General features: G+C 44.5%; 1 protein-coding gene across 7 annotated transcripts in view; it reads left to right on the top strand.

Annotated features, from left to right (window-relative positions):
• The window catches only part of Slc4a4 (solute carrier family 4 member 4), a 326,617-nt gene that overhangs the window by 60,192 nt on the left and 251,855 nt on the right, over nucleotides 1-14,570 (top strand). For all 7 annotated transcript variants that reach the window (XM_021210774.2, XM_021210776.2, XM_021210775.2 and 4 more), the window contains one exon: nucleotides 6,577-6,756. In XM_021210774.2, coding sequence (XP_021066433.1) covers nucleotides 6,577-6,756 — 180 coding nt within the window. The remainder of the gene's footprint in view (nucleotides 1-6,576; nucleotides 6,757-14,570) is intronic.

A 14,570-nucleotide genomic window follows, 5' to 3' on the forward strand; every position in this document is an offset into this window, starting at 1 on the left:
TTCTTCTTCTTCTTCTTCTTCTTCTTCTTCTTCTTCTTCTTCTTCTTCTTCTTCTTCTTCTTCTTCTTCTTCTTCTTCTTCTTCTTCTTCTTTTACTTGAACACCATGCAGGGTCTTTGTCTTCTCTCCTGTATGTTTCTTTAAAGATTTAAAAAACAGTAAATCTCCATTTTGCTTCCTTCTCTTCCTTTTGGTGGCAGCTACCAATTTGTCATAAGCATCTCGACTTAGAGCAGGTTATGTAAGACCAGGGCTTGCGCTTTGGGAGTGTAGCTTATCAGGTCTGAGAGAAGGGTATGGAGTGTTTGGGTTGCAGAGTCTTTGCTTTAAATTGGAGAGAACGGAAACTTGCTTGATGGTAGAAATATCAACAATGGAGAATAAGAACCGCTGTTGGAGCGGAGTGTACCTCGATCTTTAATTAGAGATGTGTGTGGGAGGCGGGAGGGATGACTGCAGGTAGGAAAAGGTACATCTCTGGGGAAGATTTTATCTGTTCTTTGGCTATCTATGAGGTGGCTCACAGTGCTGAAACCTCAAGATAAAAAAAAAAGTATATACCACCTTCTTCCAAAACAGCTCAGGATGAAGTGGAAAAAAAAAAAACAAAAAAACGCAAGCCAAACCAACCAACCAACAAACAAACAAAACCAACAAAACAAAACAACAACCCCCCCTCAAACATTTGTGAAATAGGAGGAGGAGAGCAGTGTATCAAATGGCGTCCCCAGTGGAGGAACTAGAGAAAGGACCCAGGGAACTAATGGGGTTTGCATCCCCATAGGAGGAACAACAATATGAACCAACCAGTACCCCCAAAGCTCCCAGGGACTAAAGCACCAACCAAAGAGTACACATGGAGGGACCTGTGGCTCCAGCTGCATATGTAGCAGAGGATGGCCTTGTCAGACATCAGTGGGAGGAGAGGCCCTTGGTCCTGTGAAGGTTCTGTGCCCCAGTTTAGGGGAATGCCAGGGCCAGGAAGTTTGAGTGAGTGGGTTGGTGAGCAGGGGAAGGCAGGAGGTGGTTTTCAGAGGGGAAACCAGGAAAGGGGATAACATTTGAAATGTAAATAAAGAAAATATCTACTAAAAAAAAGTATATACTGCCTTCTTTCAAAACAACTCAGGATGAAGTGAAAAAAAAAAAAAAAACCAAACCCAAACTGAACCAATCAACCAAACAACAACAACAAAACAAAACAACAACACCCCTCCCCCAACATTTGTGAAATGGGAGGGGGAGGGCAGTGTATCAAACACATGCTATGAAGTGCTGCAGTCACATGGGATGGTCTCGTAGTTGGTTCTTCCCTTTCTTGTCATCAACATGAGGAAGGACTCTTAATTAGTCATGTGATTTATAGGATAAGTGTGTGTTTCACTTGGGCGTGTGTGCATATGTGTGTGTGTGTGTGTGTGTGTACACTGTGTCCAGAGGAAGATGCTTGCTGTCTCCCCATGTGTTCTTTAAGACAGGGCCTCTCACTGAACCTTGCCAATTTTTAGCTAACTTGGCTGGGCAACAGTCACTGTAACCCTGTTTCCAGCCCTATCACCCCCGCGTCGGTGGTTATAGGCATATGTAGCCATGCCTTACCCAGCCAGCCATCTTAACATTAAGTGTGTATTTAAAAAAAATTCCCTCAAAGCTGGTGCTCAGCTCATGCTCACGTCGATACCTGAGCAATATTTCTCCTGTGGAATGCTCTGAACAAGACATATTTGCCTTTGGTTTCAGCATCCTTGACTTCCCAAACTTTGGTTTCTTCACATGGATCTGAAATGAATCGCAGGATCACGTGTGGCAGAGAAGTGCACAGCAGCTTAGAAGCTTGTCGTGCATGGTTGCTGCATCTGTATATATACAGTGTGATGTTTCTCAGGCAGGAGCTAATGGCTCTATCCTGCCTACATAGGTTGTTAACCGTCAAGCCATCCACAGGCGTTTTCCACTTGGCTGGTGAATTTTTATTTTCTGGCTTGAATTATCGTTTGATTCTTCCAAGTTCTGAATCACCCTAAGGAAGTAGTATCTGCGAAAGCCATCTTTACTTAAAGGGCTACAGAGTTGCTAAGTGTAAGGGTTGACTGTTTGGCCTGAAAACATTACAGCGATAATCACAAGTTTCCAGTTAGGTTAGCCATTTCTCAGGAATTGGGAGACCTTCGAGTTGCTGCTTCACAGAGCATCCTGTTTGCCACTAGGGTGGAACAGGTGAAGACAGGGTGAAACAAGACTCAATAGTGAGGATTCTGACATTCAGAGATAGCCAGCAGAGCTGAGCTGTCTTCCCAGAAGTCCTGGCTGTAGTGTGGATCGTGAAGAATTCCCAAGATACTTGGAATGTGTTGGGAACTCCCACCATCTGTCAGAGAGAGGCATGTAGGGTATTTATTTGAACACATGATGCTGAACTTCCTGCCAGATTGAAGGCGTGATGCCCTATGACTACATACCTAAATGAACACTGTCAAATGTGGGTTCCAACGCCTTGGCTTTACAGTCGAACTGGCATAAATGTAAGCTTGCTTTTAATGTGTTCAACAGTTATATCTTTCTTCTGAATTAAAGTTTTAAATTACAATTTAAAAAGTTAAATTTAAATAAGTCTTATTCTTTATTTTCCCAGCCTTCTTAGAAGCAATTTTCATGAAATCAAACAGCAGAGGAGTTTTTTTGAGCCTAACATTTTTCTTATAATAAATTAGTAATGATCCCCATTTTTTTGAGCATCTTACAGTTTTGTAAACTCTTGCGGGGTTGGAAAGTTTTTCTGTTCCTTCTTTTCTTTTTACACAGAATAGTAGCTGGACCCTCAACATTTGTAGCTCTTCTGAGAGTTCACATTAATCTACATGACATATCTCTGAAACAGATAAAGATATTTTAATGAATGTGAACAGTGAGATTCACCTGTGATATTCTTACCAACAATAGACTCTTTCCAGCAGTAATTCCATTTCTGTTGATCAGGACGATGGGAGTTTTGTTGGGTCTGTGAGAACACTTCCATCTCGTCTCATGTTACTTTGTTGTTTTGGTTACTTGGCCATATGGGTAGTTACATATTTGGTCATCCTTGTGTGAAAGCATGCCCATCTAAGCCAGGTCCTGTTTGCCTCCTTTCACATGCAATGGAGAAGGAAGGAGAGACAGAGCATAAGCATGTAAAGTAATTAGCCTCTAGTGGTCCACAGCACCCAGATTTACATTTCTTTTCCTTTATATAAATCCAAGGCCAAAGGGGAAGATTTATGTGCCAGTAAGGTGCAGGAGGAAGAGGAGGGAGAGGAAGAGAAAGAGGAGGGGAAGGAGGGGGAGGAAGAGAAAGAGGAGGGAAGAGGAAGGAGGAGGAGAAGGAGGAAGGAGGAGGAAGGGGATATTGTGCTCAGGGACTTGTTCCTTGGACATTTCTTGGCAAACATCTTCACCATTGGGAATATTCTATTTTCCCATATTGTAAGAATACCTACAGTGATGAGTACCAGAGGCTCATGGCTTCAGAGATGTCATCACCAGAAGTATACGAAATACCCAAGAGTAGGTATGTGGGGTGGCAAAGGAAACAAAAAAAGAGATCTCTGTGGATTGGTACAAAGGTTCTAACACTGGGCGATGGCAATGGTTGTGCAACTCTACATAAAATCCTGGATTATATGATTTCAAGGAGTGAATTTTACAGTTTTCAGATTATACCTTAATAAGCTAATAAAGATGCCTGAAGTGTGGGGTATCACTAAAGGAGCCCCCATATCTTCTCAGCCAGAAAGATGCTGCAGGACTCTGACCCGCAGCATCAAATCTGCAGGCTTCCTCACCTCTGAGTGGATCAGGGAACAGTGGGAGGAGGAGCTGGAGGGATGCACGGAAGCTGGCTGTGCCCCAGGGACAGCACTGCAGTGCTATGGTCACCAAAATGAGCAGAATGGCACCATATTTGTAGTTATGACCATCCAGCCTAGGTTCTCAAAGGAAGGCACATCTCACCGTGGAGCTTGAAGACTCACCATCTGAATCGCTGTAGCCTTTTCATTAGTTTGAAAATAATACTTTACACATAACAATATACATATAACAATACTCACTCACAGACACACACTTTAAAATGACACTCTTTTAAATGACTTGATCAAATGTACTACACAGTACATATTATTGCACCACATCAGCATTAATAAACATTAATTTCCATTTCCCCTGACTGTTATTTAATAGTGTGCAGAAAACATTTGCTGTGACATTTTAGAATTTTGAATGTGTGTGTGTATGTGTGTGCACATGTGCATGTGTGCGAGTGTGCGTGTGTGCGTGTGTGTGTGCACATGTGCATGTGTGCGAGCGTGCGTGTGTGTATGTGTGTGCACATGTGCATGTGTGCGAGCGTGCATGTGTGTGTGTATGTGTGTGCACATGTGCAAGTGTGCGAGCGTACGTGCGTGCATTGTGTGTGTGAGTATGTGTGTGCACATGTGCATGTGTGCGAGCGTGCGTGTGTGTATGTGTGTGCACCTGTGCATGTGTGCGAGCGTGCGTGTGTGCGTGTGTGTATGTGTGTGCACATGTGCATGTGTGCGAGCGTGCGTGTGTGCATGTGTGCGTGTGTGTGTGTGTGTGTGTGTGTGTGTGTGTGTGATATGATTCCGTAAGGCTCCACTGACTGGTACTGCTGAGATGAGATAAAGCTGCCCAGCCTCCCTTAGTAAGGGAGGCACAGGAAACAATTGACACCGTTTCTTAATTCCCATTGTTTCTGAGACATTTCCTACTTCCTGGTATAGCTTTCCCATGAGAACAATTTGCTCGAAAATGGTTACACATGATACATTTCTCATTGCCACATGTCCTGTGAGGAACATTGTTCACTATGTTTTGTAGTCACAAGTTGGTGGTTTTGCGTGCTGGGGGTAGGGTCCCGCTTCGTGTGGAGGGGCTCCAACTTCCTTCCAAGTTTCAGTTTCCCATGATACAGTACCCTGGAGAGTTCATTCTTCCGTAGTTGGGAGTCTTTTTCTTGAAGTATCGTACCATTCATTTATACTGTCGGTTTAAGGAAAATCTTGTGAATTATGGTGTTTTGGGGATGTCTGGTGGCTTCCGTGGAAAGTAGCTCATGACAACTGACACTCAGGAGGCTGAGGTACATGGCGGTCTTGATATTATCTCGGGAACTGTAAAGTACCATCAAAGGATAATTCTAGAAACGGGAAATGAAACACTTAGAGGAGATAACCTAATCTAATTTGCAATAAAAGAATGTTCAAATTCCTTCTGAAATGAAGATTCCCCACATTCAGAAGTTATGCTGTAGGTAAAGAGAAAGGGAAGATTTTCAGTGAAAACAAAACGACAACAAAAGACTTGGAACTTGGGATTCTCGTCCATCTCATCAGATTTAAATGTAAAATGATATTTTTGTCAGTTTCGAGGTGCCTTCCCCAAGGAGGCCTGGAAGCAGTTAGATCTGTTTTTTCCTGCACCCTTCTCTGAAGGCAGCTTTGGCTGGGCTGGGACTTATTTTTTATCATCGCAAGGACCAGGCTTTAGAGACTTCTAGAGACTTCTGGAAACGATAAGAGAGACTTGAGGGTAGCCGCGGAGCCGACATGGCTTTAGCGCTTCCCAGTGCGAACATTTGTGGACTTCTAAAATCTTCTCCCTGAGAAAGTCTTACTTTTCCCAGTTTGCCCCAGTTCCAAGTCTCTGTTCTGCTGATTGGATTTAAAAAAAAAAAAAGTTATAGTATAAAACCTTATCACCGGCAGAATGACTTCTTGAACTTTTGATCTTTATTTTAGCAACTCAGCAGCTTTCCCCCGCCCCCTTCTCTAGTCAATAGAATCACAGATCTCGGAAAACTAGAGCAGGCCAGGCCTGTAGGGGTTACCCAACTTAAGCCCCTCGCTGTGTAGAAGGACGAGGCAGGCCAAGGCTCTGAGAGGTAAGGGGCAGGCAGTGGAGCTCACAGGGTATTGCCTGGCATGTGCGAAGCCCTGGGTTCAAGCAGAGAATAAACGGAGCCCAGTGATGCTTGCCTCGAACCCCAAAACTCGGGAGATGGAGGCAGTAGAGATTGTAAGTTCAAGGTCATCCTCTGCTTTGTATCGAGTTAAGGTCAGCCAAGGCTACATGGGTCCCTGTCTCAGTAAACAAAACCAAACAAGAGACACATAATGAAGGGTATATAGATAGTGGATGACCAGATCTGTGACCAGAATTAAGAATTCTTGATTTCCAGTTTGCTAACTCTTTGATTTTTCATAAACCTAAGGTCTAAACTTTATCCTGTGGGGACAGAATTTGAGTACACCCTCACAGAACCAAGTACCAGCCAGTGGACAGAATTATACTGTAGCAGAGTGAAATTTGAAAAGAAGCTCAGTTTTTTGTTTTTTTTTTTTTTTTAAATTTTTCATTTATTTATTTATTTATTTTTACAAACTCAGTTCTTTGAGTTAGTTAAATACGGAGCGATAATGTCACACTCACAGACTTCTCTGGCCTGCGGTTCCGGTGTCATTTACGTGTAGAGCTATCATGGGTTGAAATGACCATTGACTTGTCTTCCGTCCTTAGGTCACCACACGATCTACATTGGGGTCCATGTGCCCAAGAGCTACCGGAGGAGGAGACGCCACAAGAGAAAGGCCGGGCACAAGGAAAAGAAGGAAAAGGAAAGGATCTCTGAGAACTACTCTGACAAATCGGATGTGGAAAATGCGGATGAATCCAGCAGCAGCATCCTCAAACCCCTCAGTGAGTTCTCTTGGCTCAGCACCGCTCGCTCTCCACCTTACGCCTTCTCGGCCAATGTAGAGGGAGTCAGGGACCCTGGGGCAGTCTGTTTGATGGGTAATGTCCATGCATACACTTTTCCTGTGCTGACAGGTTGGCCCAAGAGCGCGTGCTTGTGGAAGATTCTGAGTTGGTGGGGAAAAGATAAGAGCAAGCGTGGGCACAGATGGCAATTCTTCATCCTGCAAAGTGAGCTAGGGCCCAGCTTCACAGACAATATGTTACTTCACTGCAGTCATCAACAGTCAGAGGCTCATCGGATTGATTCTGCTTAAAAAATAGGTCCTACGGAGACAATAGGCTAGGGTGAGAATGTACGTGTGCATATGTATGTCCGTCTTCTAAATCAGTCATCGGAGACCTTTAACGGGATTGCGGGGCCAGGTCAGTGATTTAAAATGGAGCATCAGAGAAGCATTGCGCCGAGAAGAGAGGAGTGCAGAGTGGCACAGCTCTTGATTGGCTGGCCATCATAGATTTTATCATAGACATACATATAAAATGTTAACATGGATGGGAGGAGGTCAAAAGGCACTCTGGGATTCCAGTTGCAAGTAGACTGTGGGCTTGGGCATTGGTTTATGCCGTTCTGTGTGTGTTGAGTGGGGTTGGGGGCTCTGATTTATGGAGGCCCTTACGGCTGGAATGAATCTGTACGGGAGAAACCCGTGCTGGTTGTGGAAGATTCCCGAAGAGGGCTTACTTGGTGACAGCTTTCCTGTTGGCAGAGCTCTGTTCACTCTCCATCTCTTGCAGAAACCCAGACTCTGCAATGAAATGCATGATGGGTGGCACAGATAAAGATCAAGTTCAGTCATGGCAGGTGACAATAGGCCAAATTAGAATGAAGAGCTCAGGGCTGTTGAAACGTCCATTCAAAGCACTAAATTAAAGAGGGCGTGAAGCGCCGCAACGTGAGTCTTTTCTCGTCTCAGCGCTGGGACGAAGCAGGTGTCTTAGGAAGCTGGACAAGCCATGCTCCGAGAGGAGCAGCACAGATGGGCCACTGGATTGGGGAAATTTGGAAATGGATTTCTGAACTTTAAAGGGGGTAGAGTTGTGTGTGAGATGGAAGAGGAGGTGGAGGACAGGTAACTAAAGCTATGTTTCTGTCATTGAAATGCTAGGGAAACTTTTTCTAAAAGGATTTGCCATGATATAGCATTCAAAATAATAGTATCCATTCTAAGCCAGCTCCTTGAGAGGCATATAAAAAGGGTTACGACTAGCAGCTTGAAGTAAAAAAAAGATAATATCCCATTCCAAATAGATTACTATAGTTTCTAGCTATTTACTGTCTATTTTGGCATGGTACCAGCCAGCATCAAAGAGAGTCTCTGCTGACCACCTGTGAGAGGTCCCCCTCCTTCCATTCTCAGTCTCTTCCTCCCTTCCCCTCCTCTCCATTCCTTTTCTCTCCTCTCTCCTCCTCAACCCCTTAACCTCTCCCTCTCTTCCCCTTCTCTTTTCTCCTTGTTTTGAAGCTATCTCTCATTCTTTAAGTAATATAAGATGTGTCTTCACTGTCTATAGAGATGGAGAAAGAGAAGTGGAGAAAGAGAGAGGGAGAGGGAGAGGGAGAGGGAGAGAGGGGTTCACCTCAACAAAAGTGCTAAGCAATTTAGAGGTGATAATGATGTTGCAACTTTTTATTTTGGAAAGGCAATGCAAATGGTGTAGTGACACCCAGGTAATTAGGAAAGGGCAGCTCAGACCGAGTTTTGTGTGTGTGTGTGTGTGTGTGTGTGTGTGTGTGTGTGTGTAATGCTGCTGCTCTCTGGGGCGTTTGGGGATCAGTTTGAATATAGCATGCAAAATAAACAATGTAATCTGTTCCAGGGGTGGGCCCTCAGAGGTCTCCTCCTGGGTATACTGCTTTGTGTCTTTCAGTGAGATGTAGACATGCTATGGACCAATTGTTCAGTGATTGTAGGTTCTCATGCAGCCCAGGTTGGTTTTGAACTTGCTTACTGTTTAGCCAAAGAGGACCCTGGACTGCAAATTCTCTCATCTTTACCTGTGAGGAGCTGGGATTATAGGCCTGCCCTGTTTTATGACATACCGTGGATTGAGGATTAAAGAGGACCTTGTGTATGTCAGACAAGCCCTAGTATAAGGACTTTTTAACTTCTTTTCCTCCTGGTGGTCATGGGAGTTTGGCTGTACCCAATTCAATGTGAAGGTTATCTTAGAAATTGCTATGAGTTTTCCTGCTGCTCAGTTTGGAGGCATGAATTGCCTTAGGTGCTGTAGTTCTTAAAAGTCTGCCTGGGTACATCCAGATATAGAAAGGCAGTCAAGAACATGCTGGCATTTTTATGAGAAAACGCATCCATGAAATCCCCACCTCATGGTCCATTGTTGTCTCTCAAAAGTGTCTTTGTTTTGAATGTAGGCCTTCTGAGTTCCTTACATCTGTACACCGTTTGTGTCCTGAAGGCGAGAGATGCCTACATGTACTGACTAGGCATTATGCAGCAGTTGTATTCTTTTTGAGGAAGAGAAGCCGAGCAACTCACAGATTGGTAATAACTTGAGAGGCATCTCTGAGTCACATCCTGCTTTCGCCTGCACACAGGCCGTTCTGCAGTGCCTTCGGTTGGCTCTCTGTCTGTCTGTCTGTCTGAACTCTGTCTGACTGTCCACTTCTCAGCTTGGCTGCTCTGGTTGGATCAGGGCGTTGTCTCGTCTTGTTTTGCTTTGAAGTCTTCCTCCACTCAGAGACAGTGTTGGTTGTGGTGGAGTACCAGCCAGGCCATAGCATTTTTGTGTTGATGGTTTCCCATCGACCTTGAAGCAGTGTCTGTGCTGTGCATTCGGCATGCAGCATCCCGTCTGCATGAGACACCCCGTTCAGTCCTGCATTATAACACCCTCTCGTCACTCACTTTGTTTCAGTCATGCTAAAGTCAGTGACCTTTGCTCCCAAGCAATTTCTTACTCCAGAGCCTTTGTGTGTGCAATCCCAGCTTGTTGGAATGGCCATCCTGTTCTTATCTCTGTGGGATTTTATTTTATTTTATTTTATTTTATTTTATTTTATTTTATTTTATTTTATTTTTCCTTTCTTCATCTTCCATCCTTAAATGCTGCCTTTTCAGAGAAGCCTTTTTTTTCCTCCTCTCGCGCTGCTTCTTTGGTGTGGAGGTCCCTCTGCCCATCTTCATTTCCTTCCTGATACATCTTTCAATGAACAAGTTTCCTTTTTTTCACCTACGGTTTTAGTTTGTGTGAACATTAAATCTCAAGCTCCATGATTGGCAGCAAGGCTGAGGTGCATCTTGTTTATTTCCCATAACTCTCTAGAGCTGTGCCAGATCCAAAGGATGTGAAATACACGTTCACTGAAGACGATTTAGATGACCAAGGATGGAAGTTTGAGTTACTAAGGAGGGAAAACGTAAGCCTTGCTGTCCTAGTTCTGTCTCCACCACATTCTAAGTGGAGATCCCGATGACCTTTATACGTTCTAGCCTGGCCTGCCGGCTCTCTCTGGCTTGCCTCCAGCCACTGACATGTAAAATCTCATGCTGACTTTTAAGTGTTCCACTTTGGAAAATGCCTAATTATTTCAGCTGTTGCCAAAAGGTTGTCTTGTTTTGGGGTAGGCAACTCCCAAGTGTGTACTATTGCCTGTTGGACATAAGTGATGGAAGAAATTGATCTATAGGGCACATAATTCACCATGTATACTTAAAAGACGGCTACCATTGCACACAGACATCAGAGAGCTCTTGCTTAGAAGTCACTGTGATGACTCCCCAAACGGTGCATCTTCAAAAATAAGTTCTAAGGGGGCTCCTCCATAGGTTTTCCCAGTATTTAGACATGTCAGGAACATGACATAGGTGACAGGTTCGTTTAGCTTGGAATTAAGATGATTTTTTTTCATTTTCATCACTTCTGGTATCAAGATGGGGTGCCTAAAAGGTTGGTATGCATTTGATCCTTACATGTTTGTATCCGTGAGGGTCACAGAAGCCAGCTAGTTTCAGATCTACCCTGGAGTTCAGCAGCCCCAAGGCTTTACATGGTTCCCGTTCCCAATGTGGTGTCAGAACTGGTGTCCCAGCTAGGGATACAGGGAGAGAAACCTGTGTGTAATTGTGGCACGCTGAGCAACGGGGGAGAGGGAGGCTGGGAAGAGACAGGAGTGGTGTGGAGGAACAGGCGGGAGGAGAGACAAGGGATGAGGAGGTGGCGTGGAGTGGGTGTGGAGAGAAAACTTAGATTGTGCTCTTTCTTAAAAATAACCCTCTTACCTCCTCCACCGTGCACTTTTCCCCCCCTAAGTTAGCAGCTGCCATCCTCCGAGGCGTGCCCCAAATGCAAGGGACTGATGGTCCTGGTTGCTGGGATCTAGAAACACAGCTCAGCTCCCCACAGTTAATGGCTTTGGTCTCTGCATTTCACATTTGGTTAGTGCCCTGGAAGGTCTGTAAGAACCAGCTTGTGGCTACAGAGTCTGCCAAGCGCTGTCAGATGTTAGGAGACACAGGTACACACCGAGTATCAAGCTCAGTGTATCGACATGCTGTGTGTGTGCTGTCTCTGGACCCGAGAGAGTCTGTCAGTACAGAGGTATTGGCTGCCTCCTATGTGCAGGTCTGCCCAGGATGGCCGCACAGCGCTCAGTCAGTGGGTGTGGACAGACAGTTTCGTGGTCTTTTCTAACTCTTTGGAAGTGTACCAGAACGGATGGATTTATGCTAGTGGACATTGTTCTGTGAGCCAGGGACAATGGATGCCAGTTGGTGATCCAGCTAGATTCAGGAAACTGAAACAGAGAAACGGGCAGTTGCTTTTGTTTGGGGTATCCGGGTAAATGAACAGAGTAGCCTTTAACCAGAGCCAAGAATATTTGGTTTTGGTCACTTGACTTCCCTGTTCCCAGCACACTCTTGTGCCCTTCTCCAGCCCCCTGTTTTTGTGTGATACATTTCTTTTTTTCTTTTCTAATCTCCCTCTCTCCCTCTCTCTCTCCTTCTTTTTCTCCTTCTTTGTTCTAGGCATGCTTCTCAATTTTGATGTCATAGAGTAAAATTTCTTTCATTTGTTGTATGCCATTGCTATACCCCACAAATGATCTGATCTGTAGGGTAGGTCTGTCAGACGTGTGAGGCGAAGTAGCCCCGCTCCTGTCGGAGGCGGACAGACACAAGAATCGGGCTGCCTTGGGCATCCTCTTTTTCACTTTCTAGAAGCAAGAAGAAAATTTTACTTTAGGTCTGAGGACAAGAGCCTTTCATAATGAAAAATAATCAAAAACATAGACTTTCTGTTTTCAGAAGAAGGCCTTATGGTAGAGTTTTCTGGAAAGACTGCCTTCCTAGAACATGTACGGGCAAGTATTCCATCCAGGTGACTTGAGCCAGAAACCTGCCCCATATCGTCAGAGTAAGTTCAGAACTAGGTTCAGTCTGAGCTCCGCTTTCTTCAGTTGTGGGGAATTATGGTAGAATTGAATACCCATGATCTGCACATCAAATGACCTCTGCATTGGATAGTGGTGTGTGTGAGTGTGTCTATGTGTGTTTGTGTGTGTGTGTGTGTGCGCGCGCACATACACTAACTTGCATGGGTGTTCAGACTATTTCGCTTGTGACACAATACGGTATAGATGCCAGAAGACAACTTTCTCAAGTCAGTTCTCTCCTAAGGTGTGGCTCCCAAGGCTTGAACTCAGGTCGTCGGGCTTGGCAGCAGGCAGCTTTACTGCAAGAGCCATCTGCTGACCTATCAATAAATGCTTGAAGCCATTGTGCAGACCTCCTGCAATCTTATTTCCCCTCATCTGCAGCAAGATAGTGACGAAAGCTGCAGGCTGGACTTGGTGGAGAGAAATTCTCTGTATTCAGTAATTACTGCTCTCTCAGCCTTGTCAGCCCTTCCTGCTGCAAGGTTTCAGTATTCCTTCACTTTTGCTATCAACTCAGTTCCTGCCTCTCGCTCCTTTGACCTTGCCAGTGGGTGTCAGTCTGGATGTTGGCTGGCAGGTGGAACAGCCCAGGGCCTGAGTATTTCTAGGGGTGGAGCAGGCAGCTACTGTCTGGACCTATGGAAGACTGCCAGAAGGTAGAGCCTATTTCCCAGGCTCTCCTCAAATTTAGTCCATAGTCAGGTTGTTCTATAACCTGCAAACAAATGGGTTCACCCTTTTTCATGAAAAGAAGGCTCTCTCTCTTTTCCTGTTTCTCAGTGACATTAAAATGCTTAGGAATTTGAGGCAGTGTGGTCCTGAAAGGATGACGGTTTTACATACGATACTGAGCGTTCAACAAGACAATGCTTTGTGTGGCTCAAATAATTGTTTATTCCACTGACTCTCGTAGATGGAAGATGTCACTGTGCTCTGCCTTCTTGAGTATTTTAGGCAGCCTTGATTTTTCTGAAATGTGGCTCTTCCAGTCACCTTGAGGTGCCCCCCAAATGGCAGTTCTTTTCTTCCTGTTGTCATTGGCTATTCTATTCCAATAGTTATTCCACTATGCCACGAGATGGGATGTTATGAATAGTGTGTTTACGTGTTGTGGGAGAGCTGATGCTGTTGCTATTTATAGTGACTCATGAGTTCAGGAGGCCTCAGACGGTTCTAGTATACTCTGGGTGCTGGTAGGGCTAAAAGGAGTTTGTAAGTGGAAAAAGGGGAAAACCAGAAGAGCTTAAGATATGAGATCTCTTTAGTGAGGTAAACATGGTACAAATGACTGATCCAGGCCTTGCCACCTAAGCAGAAGGCAAGACGTGTCCTCTGGTTTGGGGTTAAAGTTTGAAAGGCAGGAAGCTGGACTGAGCGCATGTGACTAGGACTCAGTTGAAGAGTGACAGACACTGACCAGAATCTTCTTGGCATGGTATTCTGTTTAGGAAACTTGTCACACAGAAGGATATAACTTCTGAAGGACACGGGTGCTTAACACCAGGGATTTAAATGCAAAGGTTTGTGAGTTTGACCTGCAGAAGCAGAAGTAGCTGAGGTACACTCTATGTATTCTCTAGAATTCTTCAGTACCGCTGTCTGGATGCAGAGGGATGGGAGACACGAGGACACTATACCTTCTCTAGAATTCTTCTGTGCAGCAGTTGGGATGCAGGCACATGCTTAGGGTCTTGTAATAATTTTCTCATGGACAGAACTCTTACTTCATACTTTATGGAGGCGTGAAGTCCTCATATTCCTGGTCACATCTAGAGTCAAAAATCTTCATTATCTTTGGCTCTCTCTTTGCTGTTCTTTCTTTCCCTTCCCTTTTGTGCATCTATTGCTTCTCCAGTTGCTCTTGTGTTTTCTCCTTGCTCTGAGTTTCTGACCAGTAGTCTCTTTATTCAAATGTGTTTTCTCCCACTAGGGTTCTCTTTGAAATAGGATGACTCCCTTTAGAATAGACTGTCAGATAGCCAAAGGACTCATTCCATCTAGTCTCTCCCATTAAGAACAGAAACTCTTACCATCTTCATTTCTCAAAGCAGGTCCCCAACTTAGGGTTCCTAGATATTTAAGAGGAAATTGACTATAGATCAGGGCTCACTAAATTAATTTTTTTTGCATAGATTAATTAAAGCTGTAGACTCACCTTGTTTGAGCAAGGCTTCATGAAGTTACTTTATGCCCACGTTATGGTTTTCCTGTTTTTTGAAATGTGGTAGTGCCTAAATATATCATATGAACGTCACATGGACCCTGTCTTGCCCTGACAGTGACAAGACTCTTTTCAGATGGGTGTTATCTCTCCATCTGCATTGATAGAGACTCAAAGCCACTTTTTGTGTCATGG

This window comes from Mus pahari, chromosome 13, assembly GCF_900095145.1.
Source record: "Mus pahari chromosome 13, PAHARI_EIJ_v1.1, whole genome shotgun sequence".
NCBI lineage: Eukaryota > Metazoa > Chordata > Mammalia > Rodentia > Muridae > Mus > Mus pahari.